Source organism: Coregonus clupeaformis, chromosome 11 (assembly GCF_020615455.1).
Source record: "Coregonus clupeaformis isolate EN_2021a chromosome 11, ASM2061545v1, whole genome shotgun sequence".
Lineage (NCBI taxonomy): Eukaryota > Metazoa > Chordata > Actinopteri > Salmoniformes > Salmonidae > Coregonus > Coregonus clupeaformis.
This window is the reverse complement of record NC_059202.1, coordinates 20,185,203-20,208,922: the sequence shown is the minus strand read 5'-3', so window position 1 is coordinate 20,208,922 and position 23,720 is coordinate 20,185,203. Positions and strand designations below refer to the sequence as shown.

Sequence of the window (23,720 nt, the reverse complement as noted above, 5' to 3'; positions counted from 1 at the left end):
TGATTTTGGTGGTACAGAATGTGATTTTGGGGGGGTACAGAATGTGATTTTGAGTCAGCGTTAGGTATAGGCCTACAGTGCACCAGTGGGTAACCTATTCTGAAGCTATCTCTGAGGGTCTTTCTCAACAGTTATTTATATATTCAAGTTCATGCAAGGTCACTGCCATAGATGTTTGCATGAAGGTTGGGCTATGTTTTCTATCACTGTTTTGTTTTTCACTGTCATCCAGTAGTATGTCCTATTGTGACCCAAGCGCCGGTTACCATACACTCCCAGTTCACCAACAACACACTGTCACACTTGGCAAGAGATAGATGGCGTTTGTCCACACCTGCTGTTGAAATTGGTTGGATTGGGGTAAACAACAGTAGCTGAGTTGCACAAGAGCTGTGGCTCGGTATGCCGTGGGTACACCACTAATGTGTTTGATCCCCATCCAGCTGCAGTGACAAACGGTTTGTCTTTATTCCCAACCGATTTAATCTAACCACAGGTAAACCTGAGAACTGCCTCCCATCCACCTTCCCTTTGTCTGGAGTCGGCTAACTCGTCGCTCCTCTGCAAGGTCTGACTTGTTGGAATGGGGCTAACGTAGAACTGGGTGGTATACCGTAATGTTACTATATACCGGTATTGATGCACGGACCGGTTTGGGGTGTTTACTTTAACTTCTATAATGGTATTTGAATGTTTTGTTTGTTAAATGTGATACACTGTGTGTAACGTCCATTTTTATAATAATATGCCATTTAGCAGACGCTTTTATCCAAAGCGACTTACAGTCATGCGTGCATACATTTTCGTGTATGGGTGGTCCCGGGGATCGAACCCACTACCTTGGCGTTACAAGCGCTGTGCTCTACCAGCTGAGCCGCTGCTTGAGTCATCTCCCTCCGCTCTCTCTCTCTCTCCATGCCGCTTTCCACCCAGACCTAGCCCCGCCCCCTGTCACTCGAGGGCATTTGTTGTTGCTCGGCTACAAGGCACTTGCGTTCAGTCTGCATGGTCAATGCAGCACATGCAACAATATTGATGACTACGATGCTGTTTCCACTTTGCTTCTTAATATAAATCCAGAAGCATTCTATAATTACACTATTAGTTTGTGTTTCTTACATCTGCAAACAGCTAGTTTGTGTTTTCTTAGCAGGTTGTGGCTAAATTGTGTTAGCCGCTAATGCTAATTGCTAGCTAATACATGTACTGAGTCCGAGCAAACGTAGCTAGCTAATACAGCCTGATACCAGTGATGGTGTAGGCCTAAATCAGCATGTTTGTGCAACAGTGTCTTCAAAACCAAAGAGGATTAGGCGAAGCATGAATTTGATAACTACATGATGTAGCTAAGAGAACATTTAATGTAGCCAAAGATTATAGGGTCCCCTAGGAAACACTGACAAACACTTTGGTTCCTACCCTGATTTTTTTTTTGCCAATATCGTGCGGCTCTACGTGGCAGTGTGGAAATTCTCAAATTAGTGCAGGAAATGAAGAAATCGATTCAAATAAAGACTATTTTTGGCTGAAGTTTAATTGAACAGTGTAAAACAATCAGAATGGAGAAAACCCCATTTGAAATCACGTAGAATGTATGTGTTGCTACCCTAGGGTCACGCACTACTCATAAAGTAAATTTAGAATTTGTATTATTCAAAAACATAAAATACCGCCATACCGTAATATGATATTTTGGACATATCGCCCTAGGCTAACTTGCTTGAAAGCAATTTGAGGGAGAAAAAAACATTCCTTCGAAATAACTTTTTAAAATTATATATATATATATATATTTTTTTTTACAAATGGCAAACCTTGTAGGTGGGTTGGATCTATGGGCGGCAGGTAGCTTAGTGGTTAAGAGCGTTGTGCCAGTAACCGAAAGGTCGCTGGTTCTAATCCCAGAGCCGACTAGGTGAAAAATCTGTCGATGTGCTCTTGAGCAAGGCACTTAACCCTAATTGCTCCTGTAAGTCGCTCTGGATAAGAGCGTCTGCTAAACGACTAAAAGTAAAGTAAAAGTATCAGTCATTGTTTCAACCAATGGCTTATCCCTAAATTGTATTATAATCGCCATTTGACCTTTTTATAGTGCAACCACTGGAGTAAGCCAACACCGAAACTCCGTTGGTCTCATGTTTCCTTTGGCTAATTTTTAAATGGGGGCGTCGTCGTTCAAAGTTAAGTGACTCCGCTCGCATCTCTACCTGTTATGGGCTTCCTTTTTAAACAGCAAAAAACATATCGATGACTACATTTTTGGTCACCATGACCGAATTAGCGATCGCACTGACTGCGTTTGTAAACATTCCAGGAAAGCTACCGGTTGGCGTGCTGAATGGGATCATTGTAAAAGGTGGCAGCACCAAAAATGAACTTGGACCCAAACTAAAGTAGCAGATGCATTCTTTTTTTTTTTTTTTTTTTACTGCCCATAGCCCTGAATAAAATACTTTATGATTATGGGCTATAAAATTAGACAGATTTATAGTAGAGTGCACATATCTCATGCCAGTCTGGTATAGAGGGTGATTTGATGTAGATCAGGTATGTGGCCCATATTTATGGCTGGAAAAAAACATTATATTATCAAGAGCGACAGAGGTAAACTTGATCGTGGGAAAGCAGACTGAATTGTTATCGATGCACCTCGTTAGTGCCCTACAAGATCGTGGAGTCCGCTTTAGTGGGCGGCAGGTAGCTTAGTGGTTAAGAGCGTTGTGCCAGTAACCGAAAGGTCACTGGTTCTAATCCCCGAGCCGACTAGGTGAAAAATCTGTCGATGTGCCCTTAAGCAAGGCACTTAACCCTAATTGCTCTGGATAAGAGCGTCTGCTAAATGACGGAAATGTAATGTAAATGTAGTAGCTAGGACACTATCCAGATAGACCATTTACACTGAACAAAAATATAAACGCAACATGTAAAGTCTTGGTCCCATGTTTCATGAGCTGAAATAAGAGTCCTGATTTTCCATACGCACAAAAAGCTTATTTCTCTCAGATTTTGTGCACAATTTTTTTTACATCCCTGTTAGTGAGCATTTCTCATTTGCCAAGATAATCCATCCAACTGACATGTTTGGCATATCAAGAAGCTGATTAAACAGCATGATCATTACACAGGTGCACCTTGTGCTGGGGACAATAAAAGGCCACTCTAAAATGTGCAGTTTTGTCACACAACACATCTGCCACAGATGTCTCAAGTTTTGAGGGAGTGTGCAATTAGCATGCGGACTGCAGGAATGTCCACCAGAGCTCTTGCCAGAGAATTAAATGTTAATTTCGCTACCATAAACCGCCTCCAACATCGTTTTAGAGAATTTGGCAGTACGTCTAACCGGCCTCACAACCGCAGACCACGTGTAACCACGCCAGCCCAGGACCTCCACATCCGGCTTCTTAACCTGCGGGATTGTCTGAGACCAGCCACCCGGACAGCTGATGAAACTGTGGGTTTGCACATTCGCAGAATTTCTGCACAATCTGTCAGAAACCGTCTCAGGGAAGCTCATCTGCGTGCTCGTTGTCCTCACCAGGGTCTTGAACTGACTGCAGTTTGGCGTTGTAACCCGACGTCAGTTGGAAAATCCTCACCTTCGATGGCCACTTGCACGCTGGAGAAGTGTGCTCTTCAAGGATGAATCCTGGTTTCAACTGTACCGGGCAGACTGCATGTATGGTTTCGTGTGGGCGAGAGGTTTGCTGATATCAATGTTAACAGTAATCCATGCTTTTGGTTTAGTTTCCCTGGCACTGTTTCTAAATGCTAACATTTGAGCATTTATGGCACAAATTCTGTTTAACTCATGGTACCGATATTAGCAATTTTCTCGCATCATGTCCAAGTCATACCAAAGTATCTCAAATGTATTGTGAAGCTCTACAAAGTCACGTATAGATGATTTGAGCATGACGCGTGAAAAATGCTCATATCGGTACCATGACTTGAATGGGATCTGAGCCACTTATGCTAAGACGTTAGCATTCGGAAACCGTGCCATGGAAACTAAACCAAAGCATGGATTGCCGCCATACCTTGTCCATAGACTGCTTACAGAGTAAGGAAACAATGTCATTTTCTAATTTGGGTGACATATCCCTTTTAAGGTGTTGCTCGTACATTGATGATGTTTTCTGTCCCGACAACGACGATGAAATAAGGTTGTTGTTCAGATTTCATTTTCAACCGATACCCCCTCCTCCTTACTACTCCTGAAGTAAATTTGAAGATTGGCCTATTACCCCCCCCCAGAGTATAATTACTAACAGGCCGCAGTGTATTTCCTATAGGGAGGCCTCCCAAACTACAATTAATTTCACTGTCCTTGTCTAAGCATCTTATTAAGGAGCACACGTAAGTACATCATTTTGAGGGGATTACATGGTGCCTCCACTGCAGGCAAAATCTCAAATCTCTTCTCTACGAGGCCTGATAGATATGACACAAGCCAGGCACGCTGATCTTTTGCTTTACGACTTGGGGGAGATTTACCGTTTCATGTCCCCAGGGGGTTAACACTCGCTCCTTGGCAAGCCAGGATTCTCCTCCATTTAACAAGTTATTTTAAAGGACAATGTTAGACTAACATAGCTCCCGGCAGACTTTAGTAGGGTCTAACGTGCTTGTGTGTGTGTGTGTGTGTGTGTGTGTGTGTGTGTGTGGAGCAAACTCTCTCGTCACTCACATCCAAAACATCTACAATTCTGTATACCTCTCCCCACTCTTGCCACTCTCACACACACACACACACACACACACACACACACACACACACACACTTGTGCTCATTCCAGCCCGCCTGCCAGGAGGAGGACGTGTGTCTGAAGGAGAACAACCTATAAGCTCACAGCGCAGCATGCATGCTGGGACATCTGCAGACAGAGCAGCTGTGTGTGTGTGTGTGTGTGTACCCGCCCAAGGATTATGCAACAGGACAGTGAACGAGCTGGCCGGCATCAGGTTTCTATTAAGGCCTGTTTACAGGAAAGCCTTGGGAGGGACAATGCTCATAACTCTGATTTTGCATTGGAAAATAGCATGGGCCAGTGATCTGATTATGTACAGGCATGGGGCGTTTGAGGCTCTTTCTCTCTCTGTTTCTTTTTTTGTCAACCAATCTCCATTTACAGTAGATTACATCCTAACAATGCAACCTCAGAAAAATGGTTGTTCAGAGGAACCCGTTCATCCAGATCCCACATCCTTCAATTGTCATCTTCCTTGGAATTATGGCATGACTTGAGATCAAGGGACCAGGGTTCCGATCTAGAAGCACGGTTTTGGCTGCTCCTACAGTTATTTTTTTATTTTCTTTGGTACTGCAGTTTAACTAACGCTCGGGCCAGAAAGACAGTTTCCATAGACGGCCACATAGAGAAGTCAGATTTGAACATTCCTAATAGAGTTCTGGGTCAAGCGAGCAGTGTTAAGAAGCAAAATCAGCTGTTTTTAATTGTAATCCAAGAGCACCTGTTTGTTACACATAATATGACCTGGAAGCACCTGTTTGTCACACATAATATGACCTGGAAGCACCTGTTTGTTACACATAATATGACCTGGAAGCACCTGTTTGTCACACATAATATGACCTGGAAGCACCTGTTTGTCACACATAATATGACCTGGAAGCACCTGTTTGTTACACATAATATGACCTGGAAGCACCTGTTTGTCACACATAATATGACCTGGAAGCACCTGTTTGTCACACAAAGCTCTCTCTCCTTACCTTCCTCTTTTTTCTTGATCTCCAGTATTTTCCACAACTAGTCAAATTTCTTCCACACATCTGACTTCCTGTTCCCCTCCTCAGCAACCAGTAAACATTCCCCTTTACCTCCTCAGCAACCAGTAAACATTCCCCCGTTTTGAGTTTGTTTTTCACGTCCTTCACGTAATTTTTCTGACGTGTTGCGGTGTTCAGAGTTTGTTATAACCAATTTAATGATGTGATTATGATAGGCTATAGGTCAGGCCCCATTGGTCACGTGCATGTGATGAAGCCATGTCATGTAAAGAGAGCAAAGGTTGAGAGAATAGGGAATGTTTTTCCTAAACAAATTGAGGATTTCGGAACTTTTCAGTTAGAAATGGCTGTAATTATGTTGCAGCTTCAACTGCGCAATAAACACTGTTGATGTTTTCTGGTGGTCCCTGCAGCAGGGAGTTGAGAAAGACGACGGGTGCTTGTCACACAGGCACAAGCTGTAAAACATTTTTTAGCACAGCACGGCTGAGCCTGGCCCGGCACAGTCAAATACATTTTGAGTGGAGTCATTTGTGTGTCTTAATTATTTCAGAAAACTGTGCACTTAAAACATCAGCCAAGCTCAGTGCATATAGTTGATTTGATTTAAAATACATAGGGTGTGTCTATATATGGAAATATACACGTTTTTAAAATGTTGACCAATCGATTGGTCAAAAGAACAGACGACATTAGTCTGGGACAGCCCTTTCCTGTGGCACTCTAGTGTGTGGAGTATTTTCTGTGCTGTGCTGTCCGGGTGTCAAGTCAGTCTTTTGGCCGACCTCCGCCTCGTGTGTGTGTGTGTGTTCGTTCTCAGGTTCCCAGAATCTGTCCCCCTACTCACATGAAACGGGTATCATAACAAACCCAACCAACCCACCGGCTCAACCCAGTTGCTCATTGCGTTCCCTTCAAATCCAACTAAAGAGCATCTTACAATCAAATAGGGTTGCAAAATTCCCTTTTTTTTTTTTTTTTTTAGAAACCCCAGTTGAAGGATTCCAGGTTGGAGGATTCCGTCAACTTATTCCCTGTTTATTCCAGAAATCCTCCAACCAGGATTTCTACAAATCCAGAGAATTTTGGGAAAGTTATTTTTTTGCAACCCTACTGTCAAAGTAGAGTGCAAGGGTTAAGTTGATCCCCCAACCCAATGCTGACTATACCGGAGTATGAATATTAGTAGGATCTGACCCATACCAATTCAAGAGACTCAAAAACAAGCTTGAACCTAATGTATAGAAGCAGGGTTTGAATTGCAGTGGTGCAAAGCGCATCTATAACAGTCTACAGAATCAGGGCACCTAGGGAAGCAGTCAAAATATATAACATAGGCATTTCATAAGGAGTAAAAAATAACATTGGTACAGAAACACTATTTTCAGGGCAACCCCCAGAGCCCCTGCAGATCAGTGTGGGCCCTGTATGTTAATGTTCCCCCTGGCTAAATATTAGCCCAATAGACCAGGTTTATACTGGGCTCCTTACTTAGAAGGTCTTCACGCTACAAGAGAGAGGTTTTGAGAAAATACCCTCAGCTAGACCTTTTTACTGTAATGTAAACTTGCAAACTTGTCACGTCTTCTACGCGACTTTATGGAGGCTGCGAGCCTTGCTTGAGATTCACACCCCCTCCGAGCATCGCTGTGTGAAGAGAAATGTATTGGCCAATGTGTATTGTAGTCACGTGAGCGGTGACGTACGAGGTCTAGGTTCAGAGGTCAAACGGACAGAGAGAAATCCCTATGCTCTGCATGCTGTTTGTACGTATCCGTATATCGATATCGACAACACCAGTAGTGAAATGAGAGTGCACGGACCTGGTACACTGCGGAGACAAAGCTTTTGATCTCCACAATTTGGTCAAGCGATCAGATTCTAGCGAGGTTGTTGCAGTGTTACAGAAACCTACCTTGTCTACCTTGTTGCTTGAACATGGCCACCATCGTTCGTGGAAGCAGTGCCAGACAAAAATCTAAGACATGAAATATGCGTATCACCGGACCAAAGACGAAAATGGACTGAGTGGTGGTGGTAGTGGCGTAGAGGCCTTTCCGTTCTATAGGGAATTGGACGAATTCCTCGGCACACGACCTGCCTCCGTGTTATTGAGTCCAGGGTAACTGCAGCGGATGAAGAGAAAAATAAAGGCAAGTACTTTTTATTTGTAGCTAAGAAAAGACGTCCGGACACTGATATGTCCTAATGTATTACCCAGCCGGCTAGCTAGTTATAAGTTATATGAATCAAAAGTATCACTACTTCACGTTGTTGTCTGCTAGCTGGCTGCTAACAAAACTCACTGTTCATAACGTTAGCGAATGTTGCTAGCCTGTTTGTAAACTTTGCTTATCACTCTCACCCAAATGCTTGTAATGACTACGAGCTAGTTGCCGTATAGTTATTTCACCACTACTTTACATTGTTGACTGCTAGCTGCTTGCTAACAAAAGTCACTGTTGATAACGAATGTATCCTGTTTGGTAACTTAGTTTATCACTCTGTCCCACACAGACTGACGAAAAGCCATTCAGCAACACCAGCCCTGGGCCCAGCAGTAGCTGCTCTAGGATGTAACACTGTACTCCAATTTACAGTCAAATTATTATATAATTTTTAAGTAGGAATGATTTGCATGCCTAACGCAATAGCGTAGTTTTAATTTGAGTTTAAGCGTGTCAGTAGCCCCAGCCCTTGGCCCTTCAGTAGCCCCAACTCTGAGCAGTCTGCCCCTGGTTTCCCTCCCAAGTCTAACCAACTCATATCTTGGCTCGGGGAGCCCTCCTCGGGCCAGCAAAAGATCCCTTGCAGGTGTAGGACAGTATAACATTTTATTGTACTTGATGTTTGGTTGGTGACGCCACATTGACTTATGACAATCCAGCCAGGGAAACAACGGTTATTATTGGCTGTAGTTTCCCACACTGAAGAAAGCGAAAGCTGAAACGTCTGTGCATGTTGTTCTCGTAATACATAAAAAATAAAATATAAAAAATTAAGTAGTAAGCTCTATGCGACATCTTTTAGTGTGGACCCATTTTATTTTTTATTTTTTTACCTATCTGGATCAGCTGGTTTTGCGCACCAAACACACAATGGGTCTCTTTTTGATTATAATATATAATAATATATAATATAATATAATATGCCATTTAGCAGACGCTTTTATCCAAAGCGACTTACAGTCATGCGTGCATAAATTTTTTTGTGTATGGGTGGTCCCGGGGATCGAACCCACTACCTTGGCGTTACAAGCGCCGTGCTCTACCAGCTGAGCTACAGATAATAATTACCCTGTATAGACGACACCACAATGCCTTTGAACTTGAAGATTTTGGTTACGTACTTGTTATAGATCTGTCATGGTATATCTGTTCTATGTGCGCTATTTCTATGCTTCCCGTTAAGTTTTGTTTTTGCGTCTTTTTACTTTCTGTTGTGTACACCAGCTTCAAACAGCTCAAAATACAATATCTATGGTGATGGAAAATATATTTCACAGCGGTTTAGATGGTACAATGATTCTCTACACTGTACTTGCTTGTTTTGTCACATAAACTGAAATTAGGCAAACTATTTGAATTTGAGCAAGCAGGAAATGGCGACGCGATTTCTGCGTAGTGCATCTTTTTAAACCTTTTTTATATACTTTTTTGATATTACTTTGATTTATAGTGTATATTTTGCAACAAGTTTTATTTTATTTTATACATGTTCTTTTAAATTGACCCTTTTACTTTTTACATTAGTTTGGTTTCAGTTTGCTATTACTTTGATTTGCACAATATTATATTTTGCCGTTCAGCAAGCATTCTCTTTATTGCGTCCCTTGCAGCTTTGGGTCTGGCGTCGGACCCAGCTCCCGGATGGTGCACGGGCTGCTGAGCATTGGAAGCTAGTCCCATTCATAGGCCTTGTTGTTCCTTTCGTATAGATTGTGAAGGACACAACAGGGTGACACCTTGCTTATGTGGATGTCCATCCGTTTCAGTAGACACCGCCACCTTTCCTTCAGTCGGCCGAAGGCACACTCCACAGTCATCCTGGTACTGAGTCTTGTGCCCGGGATAGGACTTCATCAGCCATGGAAGCAGCGGGTATGCTGGATCAACCAGAATACCCAGAGGGACTGGAACGCCGTGAGGGACTGGAACGCCGTGAGGGACTGGAACGCCGTGAGGGACTGGAACGCCGTGAGGGACTGGAACGCCGTGAGGGACTGGAACGCCGTGAGGGACTGGAACGCCGTGAGGGACTGGAACGCCGTGAGGGACTGGAACGCCGTGAGGGACTGGAACGCCGTGAGGGACTGGAACGCCGTGAGGGACTGGAACACCGTGGCTCATTCATGTTCCAGAAAACACAGAAGTTGAGATCTTGACAATGTGTAATCGATTAGGCTAACCGGGAACTGCTATTGACTGTACAGCACTTTTGAGTTAATCTAAGTAAAAGAGACCTACGTCTGGCAGAAGAGCTCCACTCTCAGCATCTTGAAATGGCTTTGCACTTTAGCATTGTGTACACTCCCTGGCTATCCCACATTGATGTCCATGAACCTGTATTAGAAAGTATTTTTTTTTAAACAGTCACACAGCATTGACATTACATTATAGCTAATAGTTATGAGTTAACATTGATTAAATATCAAGCTCCTTAATAGCAGAGGTGCATAAAGATGGCGGCCCCCATGCACTTACCACAAGTGTCCTCGTTTGCCGTATTGCACATTGCTCTCGTTACTCTTTTTTTGTATCGTAATTGGCACAGTACACATGATGCACATTCTTGCTCCAAGATGAAAAAAAAAAAAAAAAGTATATTGGGTTGATTTATTGCCGCATTGAACGATGTCTGCGTCATAGTTTAAAAACTATGAATAGTGCTAAAACGATTACGTCATATATCTGGATTCTGCCATCTTTTTGCACGTTTGCCATTGTCCAGTGCTCTTTTGAGTCGCCAAAGGCAGCGTTGTAAGACATTCCATATTTTTTCTGCTATGTACTATTAATGTTGCTTGGCCTTCAACTAACAAGTTTTTACCTTGAGTGGTGGTCGTCGACCCCTTGTTGAATAATCTAATGCCATCCCTTCCGATTGAAGTGGTCTGTGTGACTGTCGAGTGGTGGGCTTATGATGGGTAAATGGTACCTAGACATTGAGGGAATCCAAGATCAAGTTGCCTGAATCCCCTGACTGTGTCCCTCCGTCTATCTCCAGTTATCCATCAACCTGAGCTCAATTGCAAAGCATACATTATATATACAAAAGTATTTGGACACCCCTTCAAATTAGTGGATTTGGCTATTTCAGCCACGCCCGTTGCTGACTGGTGTATAAAATCGAACACACAGCCACACAGCCTCCATAGACAAACATTGGCAGTAGAATGTCCTTACTGACTTTCAACGTGGCACCGTCATAGGATGCCACCTTTGCAACAAGTCAGTTCGTCAAATGTTTGCCCTGCTAGAGCTGCCCCGGGTCAACTGTAAATGCTGTTATTGTGAAGTGGAAACGTCTAGGAGCAACAACGGCTCAGCCGCGAAGTGGTAGGCTACACAAGCTCACAGAACAGGACCGCCGAGTGCTGAAGAGCGTAGAAATCGTCTGTCCTCGCTTGCAACACTCACCGAGTTCCAAACTGCCTCTGAAAGCAACGTCGGCACAATAACTGTTCGTCGGGAGCTTCATGAAATGGGTTTCCATGGCCGAGCAGCCGCACACAAGCCTAAGATCACCATGCGCATTGCCAAGCGTCGGCTAGAGTGAATCTGGGTTTGGCAGATGCCAGATGAACGCTGCCTGCCCGACTGCATAGTGCCAACTGTAAAGTTTGGTGGAGGAGGAATAATGGTCTGGGGCTGTTTTTCATGGTTCCGGCTAGGCCCCTTAGTTCCAGTGAAGGGAAATATTAATGCTACAGTATACAATGACATTCCAGACGATTCTGTGCTTCCAAATTTGTGGCAACAGTTTGGGTAAGGCCCTTTCCTGTTTCAGCATGACAATGCCTCCATGCACAAAGCGAGGTCCATACAGAAATTGTTTGTCGAGATCGGTGTCGAAGAACTCGATTGGCCTGCACAGAGCCCTGACCTCAACCCCATCGAACACCTTTGGAATGAATTGGAAAGCAGACTGCGAGCCAGGCCTAATCTCCCAACATCAGTGCCTGACCTCACTAATGCTGTTGTGGCTGAATGGAAGCAAGTCCCCTGCAGCAATGTTCCAACATCTAGTGGAAAGCCTTCCCAGAAGAGTGGAGGCTGTTATAGCAGCAAAGGGGGGACCAACTCCATATTAATGCCCATGATTTTGGAATTAGATATTCGACGAGCAGGTGCCCACATACTTTTGGTAATGTAGTGTACTTCTTGAAGGGTAGAACAGACGCACCTGTAGCCAGCCACCACACCGCAATAGCAACACGTTTCCTCACTGGTACCGTGACTCTCAAGCGAGTGTCGGTGCGCTCAACAAGTGGCTGCAACTCTATAGTGTTAAAAGTCAGATTTCACCCAGTCCACTTCGGTGAAGTTTCCAACAATGTTTCCCCACCAGTGATTACTGTGTTCCCACGTCCTGTGGCAGTAGCTAATGCTAAAGTTAGCCTTCTCAAAGCTTCTTGTCTTCGGTCTGTTAAAATTGCACGTACCGGTCTCCGTATGGACCATATGTGTCATTGTCACGATGCATTTTAAAACCCTACCAAACAGGCATGTCAACATTTATACCAGAAGCAGCACTTGTTCCCTGGAGATTGCCATGTAGAATTGAAGGTAAACAAAATACCAGTGAGTTTATACGCCTTCCAGGTCATGTGGCTGTTCAAGGTGATAAGCGTGCATACGTCACTTCAAGCCCCCCAAACCCTCTCTCGGTACATGACATTCCCGTTTCTAATGTAAATTGAAATGTTTATGTACGTATTGTGTAAATTGAAAGTTCTTTGCGATGCCTCTGCTTCAACTCTCTTCAATCTGAATAGGCTCTATATGTTCCCCATGGCTCCCTATCTGATTGAAAAGGTAAACATTAACCCAATAGCCCTCACAGTACCCATAGAGACCCCCCTCTGGGCATGTTTATACTGGGCTCTATACTTTGATAATGGGCACCATTTAAGACAGTGGAGGAGCAAAGCTGGTTTATAAGCATTTTTTTTTGTCTTTCTTGATGTTTTACATTTACCATGCAGGACCATTATCCCTTTAGTCTTCTGGTCTTGGGTGAACAACTGCCAAGACATGAATGGTCTATTTAACATAACGTACCTGATCAACTGGGCTTCTGTTCTGTTTGACCTAGTTCATAATCAACTGAAGTCGTTTGTTGACATTGATTTAGATGAGGATCGTGGCTGATAACTCTGCTGACATCATCTGGTTTAGGTGAGATAATGGCTGATAACTCTGCTGACATCATCTGGTTTAGGTGAGATAATGGCTGTTAACTCTCCTGACATCTGGTTTAGGTGAGATAATGGCTGATAACTCTCCTGACATCTGGTTTAGGTGAGATAATGGCTGATAACTCTCCTGACATCTGGTTTAGGTGAGATAATTGCTGATAACTCTCCTGACATCTGGTTTAGGTGAGATAATGGCTGATAACTCTCCTGACATCTGGTTTAGGTGAGATAATGGCTGATAACTCTCCTGACATCTGGTTTAGGTGAGATAATGGCTGATAACTCTCCTGACATCTGGTTTAGGTGAGATAATGGCTGATAACTCTCCTGACATCTGGTTTAGGTGAGATAATGGCTGATAACTCTCCTGACATCTGGTTTAGGTGAGATAATTGCTGATAACTCTGCTGACATCTGGTTTAGGTGAGATAATGGCTGATAACTCTCCTGACATCTGGTTTAGGTGAGGATAATTGCTGATAACTCTCCTGACATCTGGTTTAGGTGAGGATAATGGCTGATAACTCTGCTGACATCTGGTTCAGCTCTATTCTCTCACTTGTTTTGCCTTGTATCGTAGTTGCAACGCGATCACTTCAGTATTCAGTGTTTGTCCCTCATCCCCAGGACATTGGATGATGCCTTTAATACCGTCCACTAGGTGCAACTTAACCGTAAAAAATGTTATGCTTCACCGTGAAGTGCTTTTCTGTTTTTAACAACTTTACTTTTACTTCACCTATAGATGTTTATCCCCCTGGACAAACGTTGAATACTGAAGTGAGATCTTGTTGCTTGTTGAGCTGACCATGTCAAACCACACTGCTGTTTCATCCAAGGCAATGGTGTTATTCTTTGTCTTCTGTTGCGCAATCTTTACATTACTCACTTTGAAGTTCACTCGTAAACAATTCATTTTAGACCCGGTGTTTATTTGAAACGGGCGTTTATTTGCTGAAACGTGTGGCAGCTATTAAAAGGGATAGGCGGCTATTTGAGACCCCCCCCCGCACGCCTCTCTCCATAGTTTGAGATCCATTGGCTGAGGGGTTGAAGTATGATTTGTACAGCTGCTGCCTCCTGGTGGGGTGTTTTGTATGGGTTTGCAGGGCGAAGTGTGCCTGTGCATCTGTCCCCTGATGAAGAACGAATTAGATTTTTCATCTCTGAAAGCACGTGTTCTCTATGTTTTTGTGTCCCTGGTATCCGGTCAGCACCCCTGACCCGAATGTGGGGTGTTTTGGTTCTGCCGGTGTCCCGTCGGGAGTGAGGTGACTTGGATGTTTGGGTTTGCGTCGCGGGGGCGTTGTGTTGGGGGTCTGGGGGCGACTGGAATGCCTGGTGTTGTGTTCTCTCTTATATAAACGGCCCATAGGTCCCCTCCGTCAACAAAATGTACAGGCCACCTTGTTTTCCTTTAGATTTGGCTGCCAGTGTCTGTCCTCCTTTTAACCCCTCCCTGCCATCATCCTTCCCCGGCTCTTATTGGTCAGTGACACAGCAGAACATTGCCGACTGCTGGCTCTGTGTTTTGTAATGGATAAACACATTCCGTACTCAGTCGTTGGGCATTCTGTCACCTCCTTTGTCCTGGATGTGTTAATTGGTCGGTTCAAAGGGGAAAGAATGTGCTGTTCTCGCCTTGTTTATCGGATTTCAATCAACTCCGGTCACTTAATTTAGCTGTCTCGCATGTTATCGTGGACCTGTTGGCATCGCATTCCCCTCAGTCCCTGGCCTGTGTAGCTGTAGTATGCATAGCCACTATAACAACATTTTGAAAGTAGGTAATCGCAGCAGGAATAATGTCTCCCCAATTGTCCACTGTTGAGTAGAGACGCTGGAAAAGGTCAAAGGGTCAAACGATCCATAGTTTCAAAAAAATTCCATCTATTGATACCCGCTTTTGATAGTTGGATGTTTGCGTTTTGAAACTCTGCCACAGAATACTGCACAGTAAGGACCTTGGTGACATGAGGAAAGTTAAGTTGGATATTTTATTTGTTTAATTCAGGGGTTCCCAAACTGTTCCCATTTTTATATTTTAAAAAATCTGAGACCCCCACCATGTAAAAAAAGAAAAAAGTTAAGTAATCAACTGTCAAAGTTTACTTTTTTAATTTGGGCTATGACAGTCTATTACAAATCAGTCTGACAGTATTTTAATAATCTGAAGATGGTATGGTTTGGGGGGGTTTAAGTTAAGTTTAGACAAAGGTAATTATCAGGCCCACACAACCTGAAAATAGTATCACCCTGAAATACCATATCGATATTCAATAACCATAGTTATTCAAAAGTAAGTGCCATAATTTGGGCTTGATAGAAATCAAAGAATAATTAAACGTGTGCAGACTTGAGAGATGTATGAGTAAACTTAGATTGTTAAAGGTGTGGTTTACACATGCAGGGTGGTACATTACATTTGGCAGCAGCGAATTTAAAGGAAATATGATTATATAAGCCTGTCACTAAGTAGACAAATTAGAATGTAGAGCCCACCAAACTCCTCCCCTAACATTCTCCCAAGCAAGTCCACGTGACGTGAAAGGCTTTTAAAGACTGGATACACGCACTCCCATCAAAACACTGATACCTACGAGTCAGAGAGATACCGTGGGCTCTTCTTTTTACTTTTCTGAGAGTTGTGTGTTTTGGGAACTTTTGGGAGTCATGCGCTGCGAAATGAGCTACAGTCTTCACTGCTCGCCAGGATCCTCACCCACAAATTCAGGACGTGTGGTTACTTACAGAGCACGATGCAGGTAATAGTCTTGAGTATTTGGACATGCTGTATTCCCTCATCATCCTGTAGCTGTCTTTGCTACTGTATGAAGACGCATCATCAATGCAGGATTTATATCAATGTTGTTTTTTTGTGGTATTTTATCAACTTGCTTGTGCTCTTGCTCTATATCCATTATCAGTTAGAAGAACATAGTGTGCCAGTGTCCCATTGAGAATATCTCCACGGTATTGTTACCAATTGTATCAACTTTGTAGCCGCAGTGATTTAAGCGCTTTGGCTACTTTGTAGAATCAGTAACTTCAACGTGGTGTTTTGACTGGGCAGTTGTGACTGTCTCTCTCTGTACGTCCTCACGTCGCCTTGTTGAGCTGCAAGTCATGTAGCCTACATAGTCTTGGTGGTACAGTGCGCCCTCTCTGCACGTCCACTCATCGCCTTGCTGAGCTGCAGCGAGGCACGTAGCCTACATAGTTGTGGGGGTACAATGGGCGTCGACGATTGATCGATGCTTTGTGTTTACATTGAATGGAGGAGCCTACGACATTTATGGAATACTCAGGACCTAATTGAAAATGATCTTATCAACTGTTTTGCGAATTGTAAGTTAAATTGCGCGCCAGCATAATTTTAGGCAACAGCTGAGTGATATTCCCACACAGACACACTCTCTACCTTACATTTACATTTTAAGTCATTTAGCAGACGCTCTTATCCAGAGCGACTTACAGTTAGTGCATACATTTTCATACTGGCCCCCCGTGGGAAACGAACCCACAACCCTGGCGTTGCAAGCGCCATGCTCTACCAACTGAGCTACATGGGGACTCTCACACAAGCGTTTACCACCTGTAGACACTATCACACGCCGACGATGCGCTCTAAGTCCGAATTGTAAAGGGACATTTGATACATATGTACATTGATCAGCAAATTAATGTTCTGTATCCTGTTCATGTTTGAAGTAAAAGCGAGGAAACGTAAAACTTCCACTGTCTTTGGAGCAGAACAGCATGGGCCGTATAGTTTCACTTAACCCGGGCAAATGGAGGAAGAATACCATTTAATTTATTCTGTATGATCAGTAAAAGATTAAATCACACAATTACACACCTGGACAGTGTGTTGTCTTGCCAGTGCACCTTCTAGCGGCGTGTTGCGCGCAAGCCCCTTTGTTCAGTCGGAGCTTTGCGGGGCGGTGTAGTCAGTGCACGAGAGGCATCGACCGCGCGTTGGTAAAGGGATAAAAAAAACACATTTTGGGCATTAAATTGCGATTTGTGAGATTATTTAATGTCAACGAGACGTTGGGGTCTGATCGAGGTGAGTATAATGTATTTTCTATAAGGGTAATGCGCTAAACAGAGTAAGGGAGGAGAGCTGGTGGGAACCACCATAAAAGGGTACACCATATGCTGTGTATTCGACTGTAGGCTACGTGTCGCCTAGACAACAAAATATTGCAACAAATACTATCCTCAAACCGATGTCGACAAAGCGTGCCAAAACATGATCTCTCTCTGTCTCTATAGTATTACATCTGACATGAGTAATAATTATTTAGAGGATGGTGTTTTGAATATTTCTTTCCTCGTTTTTCCATGTGTGGTTGTGAGCAATGCGCAGCTTTTACTCATGCATCAAAATGAGATGCTCCTTTTGTGAGATTATCCCATTTTACATATGATCTGCATAATAAACGGTAATAATATTGTTTTCAAATAATAATGGGATCGGTTGTTGGTCCGTTCTGTTTTGTATGGCATGTAATTCTGTCGCTGGAATGCAGTGACCACGCATTTTATCTTCCACAGTATAACAATTTTATGCGAATTTGCTTATTCCCTTGTCCTTTAGGTTTTGTTTGCACTTGATTAGATATCATATTGGAGTAAATGTGCAGCTGAAATGCGTCGTGTGCGGCTCACGTTGGCTCTGGGCCTATTGAAAGTGCACTGTATCATGAAACGATGACTTTCCACACAATGGAGCTCCCAGGGGGTGGAAGGCATTTTGCATGAACCCCTTTCACCACTGGATTCTGTGCTATAAACCTAATCCCCAAAACATCTGTGCTGCTTAAACCCCCTTTTAAATGTTAAACTAGCCTAAATCCCAAATGCATTTAGGCTTTTTTTTTTTTTTTAACAGTATTAAGAGGCAGGCAGCATTCTTCTACATGCTGGAAAAGCAGACTGTCAAATGTGGTGTTACACAGGATTGTGCATAAGTCCCTGCATTCCGCTGCATGGGTCCCTGCATTCTGCTGAATGGGCGAACAGATGACTTTTGCTAAGTTCTTCTATAATATTGAATACACTGTACCGTCCTAATGATGATTGGTGCCTACCTTGGAAAATAAGTTCAGTTCTGCTCCAAAGTAAAGGGGATATGACGTCATGCTTAGGCTTGACTGGTGGCAGTCATCATGGAAAACAGAAACATACATTGGAATGTGTAATAGAGGTTTGATGATTCTCTTCAATTCGGGGGGCCTTTTCCTCATTCCTTCGGTGTATTAACATTATTTTCTCTCTGACTCTTTCTCCACAGTTCTTCTGGAGCCAGTGTTGTAGCCATCGATAACAAGATCGAGCAAGCAATGGTGAGTGTATCTCTGGTTCTACATTTTCTACCCTTTAGCTAGGCTCTACTAACATATTGAAAAGTTGAAGTACATGATTTTGACCTGAAGTCAGTGTTAAAGCCTATGAGTAACATATGACATGGTAGTATTGCTGTCTTGCTAGCCCTCTGACATAACCCCTCACATCTCTGTAGTGTGCAGTGTTATATGGCCCTGAGTTGTTGTACTAACGCACGCCTCTCTCTCTCTCTCTCGCCCTCTCTCTCTCTCTCTCAGGACCTAGTGAAGAGCCACCTGATGTATGCGGTGAGGGAGGAGGTGGAGGTGCTGAAGGAGCAGATCAAGGAGCTGTATGAGAGGAACTCTCAGCTGGAGCGGGAGAACGCTGTGCTCAAGTCCCTGGCCAACACTGACCAGCTCACCCAGCTGTCGTCCACCCAAATCAGCCCGGCCGGCAGCATCTCCCCGCCTCAGCAGCTACCCCCCACCAATAACACCAAACCCCACTTGGAGGGTGCAGCTCAGGCTCTCAGCCTGCCCCAGCAGCCCAACGTCACCTCGGCATGATCCCCTGCCTCCGTAACACACCTCCCCGAAATACGCGATGAGGAGACCCCAACTAACCAACCATAACATAATCAACACTTGATTATGTTTTTTTTGAGAAGCAAAAACAAGCAAAATTGACCTTTGTTTGCCGCCATTGTCTTTGAGTGGCGTTAAGAGCCGTGCTGCAGTGTGCTGCTGCTTCCCCTGTATTAGACAATCATCATCCTGTGAAAGCGTTCTTTTGGCCGGGCGTCCCCGCGTTAAGTCGAAAGGGAGCTGGCCAATGGAGGAGTACGGTGCAGGCTGCGCCCCACGCAGGGGAGAGAAGTGATGGGCTGCATGGTGGCAGGATATCTGGTGGTGGTCCAAAGGGCCCAAAAACTATGGGCTGTTGGTGGCGAGTGGAAAAGAGCAGGGGAATGAGAGAAACAAAGAGACTGAGGTGGAGAAGAGGATTCACCCCACCATAGGAGGAATGGGTCTCTCACGGTGAGAAGAGGATTCACCCCACCATAGGAGGAATGGGTCTCTCACGGTGAGAAGAGGATTCACCCCACCATAGGAGGAATGGGTCTCTCACGGTGAGAAGAGGATTCACCCCACCATAGGAGGAATGGGTCTCTCACGGTGAGAAGAGGATTCACCCCACCATAGGAGGAAGGGGTCTCTCACGGTGAGAAGAGGATTCACCCCACCATAGGAGGAATGGGTCTCTCACGGTGAGAAGAGGATTCACCCCACCATAGGAGGAATGGGTCTCTCACGGTGAGAAGAGCGAGCGAGACTAGTTTTCCCAGAGCCACCACACTTTGACCCAAGTAAAAAAAAATAATACCTTCATTAGTTCAGTTTTACTGTTTGCATTTATTTATTTCGGGGCTGCTATTTTCATAATGTAAATGAACAATGTCACAGAAATACTTATATTATAAAAAAAAACAAAAACAAGTTTCTGGTATGTTAGATTATCGGTCAGGCATTCAGTTGGTAGTCTAATGCAAAAAGTAGTTCCGTATAGGCAATAGCACCGCTAACACTAAAAGGCAGTTCGTTTAAATGAGATGAAATCCAGGTTGAATGTACATTTTGTAGAGCGTGTAAAGTATTGAGAGCATAGAGGGTTTGTACAGGTGAAAACCAGTTCTTCAAATATATATTCTTCAATGAATTTTCGGTGGTTATATTTTGATGAAGAACACTGTTCATTTCCTTTGCTATAGTTTCTTTTTTGAAAAAAATGTAAAAATTGCCATACTTCCCCAACCTTTTAGAAAATTATATTGCGCATATTTAATTTCTGAGCTGGGGGTAAAAAAAAAAAAAAAAGCTGTGAAATTGTTCAACTTACTTTTGTAACCAAAGACACAAAGCTGTGTAATTCCTATATTTTTATTTTTATTTTTTAATGCACACTTCTATGTATTTTTTTTTATTTTTTATTTTTTACTTCCTCCTTCACATCAAATGTTTTTTTTGGGATGCTGTTTAGCATGTTCTGCATGATCTATAATCAAACCACTTTCTTACCTCATGTTTTTATCCAACACTCTTAATGTAACATGTAGTTAGTCATTCAGTCTGAGCGATGGGTAAAGGAGCGATCTGAGAGATTGAGGGGAGAGAGACAGAATGAGGGATTAAGAGGAAGGGAGAGTCCGATGCTCACATTAGCAGAAAATGAAGTTTGACCCATCTTTTTGTTCATGTAAACAGTGTTTTCTTTAAAATGTCATATGCAGACAAAGTTTTGTTACATTTTAATGTATTTGATGAATGCAAACATTTACATTCTGATTGTAGTGTTCCAATCCGTACTTCAATAAAAAAACGTTCAAACTTAACGGAAAACTTTGTACACATTTCACAACTCTAGCTTGAACCCAGTAAATTCTTGTATGAGCGTATTATGGTATGTCCTATCTGTGTTAGATGTATTTTGTGCCTCCTGCACCATCGCCGGTTGTCGGCGACCTGGTTTATTCTTTGTGGCTTATAATTGTACAATCGGTCATCTTTAGCGGGATGAATTTAGATTTCACCTTCAGTTGGGTTTTTTATTTTTTTGTTTGAAGGAGATGCTGTGCACATGCCAGGTGTACTGTATGAACGTGATTATCACTGAGCCTTGGAGAAAATATCTTAACAATGCCCTTGTAATGTGCTGTTCTGACGGTTTCAGTTTTCAGTAAAAAAAATAAATTACTGTTTTATTAAGAATGTCAATGTCTCGCCCAGTGCAGTTTGTGTGTTTGTGTGTCATCTTACAATGAATGACTAATGATCAGCCTAGACTGACTAAGCTGGTTCGAGCTAAAAGCTGAATAGGAAATTGCCCGGAGGGTTAATGCCTGCTTCCAATGTACACTACATGACCAAAAGTATGTGGACACCTGCTCGTTGAACATCTCATTCCAAAATCATAGGCAACGATATGGAGTTGGTCCCCCCTTTGCTACTATAACAGCGACCACTCTTCTGGGAAGGCTTTCCACTAGATGTTGGAACATTGCTGCGGGGACTTGCTTCCATTCAGCCACAAGAGCATTAGTGAGGTCGGGCACTGATGTTGGGAGATTAGGCCTGGCTCATAGTCGGCGTTCCAGTTCATCCCAAAGGTGTTCGATGGGGTTGAGGTCAGGGCTCTGCAGGCCAGTCAAGTTCTTCCACACCGATCTCGACAAACCATTTCTGCATGGACCTCGCTTTGTGCACGGGGTTATTGTCATAATGAAACAGGAAAGGGCCTTCCCCAAACTGTTGCCACAAAGCTGGAAGCACAGAATCATCTAAAATGTCATTGGATGCTGTAGCATTAAGATTTCCCTTCACTGGAATTAAAGGGCCTAGCCCGAACCATGAAAAACAGACACAGACCATTATTCCTCCTCCACCAAACTTTACAGTTGGCACTATGCATTCGGGCAGGTAGCGTTCTGGCATCCGCCAAACCAAGATTTGTCCGTCGGACTGCCAGATAGTGAAGCGTGATTCCTCTGCTCCAGAGTCCAATGGCAGCGAGCTTTACATCACTCCAGCCAACGCTTGGCATTGCTCATGGTGATCTTAGGCTTATGTGTGGCTGCTCGGCCATGGAACCCATTTCATGAAGCTCCCGACGAACAGTTCTTGTGCTGCCGTTGCTTCCAGAGGCAGTTTGGAACTCGGGTAGTGAGTGTTGCAACCGAGGACAGACGATTTTTATGCGCTTCAGCACTCGGCGCACCATTTCTTTTAGTTTGTGTGGCCTACCATTTTGCGGTTGAGCCGTTGTTGCTCCTAGACGTTTCCACTTCACAATAACAGCACTTACAGTTGACCGGGGCAGCTCTAGCAGGGCAGAAATGTGATGAACTGATTTGTTGGAAAGGTGGGATCCTATGACGGTGTCACGTTGAAAGTCACTGAGCTCTTCAGTAAGGCTGTTCTACTGCCAATGTTTGTCTATGGAGATTGCATGGCAGTGTGCTCGATTCTATACACCTGTCAGCAACGGGCGTGGCTTAAATAGGCAAATCCACTAATTTGAAGGGGTGTCCACATACTTTGTTATATATAGTATATCTTCCCAGAGGGCTAATACCTGATTTGCCCCATTTCTAATTTTCTCAACTTTTGCATATTTGTGATACTGAATGTTATCAGATCTTCAACCAAAACCTAATATTAGATAAAGGGAACATATGTGAACAAATAACACAACAATTACATATTTATTTCATTTATTTCATAAACAAAGTTATGCAACACCCAATTCCCCTGTGTGAAAAAGTATTTGTCCCCTTACACTCAATAACTGGGTTGTGCCACCTTTAGCTGCAATGACTCCAACCAAATGCTTCCTGTAGTTGTTGATCAGTCTCTCACGTCGCTGTGGAGGAATTTTGGCCCACTCTTCCATGCAGAACTGCTTTAACTCAGTGACGTGTGGTTTTTCAAGCATAAACTGCTCGTTTCAAATCCTGCCACAACATCTCAATTGGGATTAGGTCTGGACTTTGACTAGGCCATTCCAAAACTTCAAATTTGTTGCTTTTTAGCAATATTCATGTAGACTTGATTGTGTGTTTTGGATCATTGTCTTGCTGCATGACCCAGCTGCGCTTCAGCTTCAGCTCACAGACGGATGGTCTGACATTCTCCTGTAGAATTCTCTGATACAGAGCAGAATTCATGGTTCCTTCAATTAAGGCAAGTCGTCCAGGTCCTGAGGCAGCAAAGCATCCCCAAGCCATCACACCACCACCACCATGCTTGACCTTTGGTATGATGTTCTTACTGTGGAATGCAGAGTTTGGTTTTCGCCAGGCATTGCTGGAACCATGTCGTCCAAAAAGTTATACTTTTGAGTTATACTTTTGAATCATCTGTACATAGAACGTTCTTCCAAGATTCTTGATGATCATCCAGGTGCTTTTTGGCAAACTTGAGTCAACTTTTTGGACGAAATGGGTTTCATTATGCCTGGCGAAAACCAAACACTGCATTCCACAGTAAGAACATCACTGAATGGGCGTGATGAGTTATTATAGCTAGCTGGTATTTCCTTAGTATTTCCTAAGAAATTCTGTGGTAATGTGTACCTAACTGTATCATACGTACTTCAAAGATTTCAACATGGTATTTCCTGGTACCAAATGGTAGCCTACAACCAAGTTAGATATTT

At 43.5% G+C, this 23,720-nt stretch overlaps 1 protein-coding gene across 1 annotated transcript in view; it reads left to right on the top strand.

The window, feature by feature from the left end:
* Nucleotides 1-21,280, top strand: part of LOC121576507 (TSC22 domain family protein 2) — a 61,547-nt gene extending 40,267 nt beyond the window's left edge. Inside the window, exons 2-3 of the mRNA XM_041889695.2 lie at nt 18,475-18,526; nt 18,785-21,280. Of these exons, the coding sequence (XP_041745629.1) occupies nt 18,475-18,526; nt 18,785-19,075 (343 nt within the window). The 3' untranslated portion in view covers nt 19,076-21,280. The remainder of the gene's footprint in view (nt 1-18,474; nt 18,527-18,784) is intronic.
* Nucleotides 21,281-23,720: the final 2,440 nt, after the last annotated feature.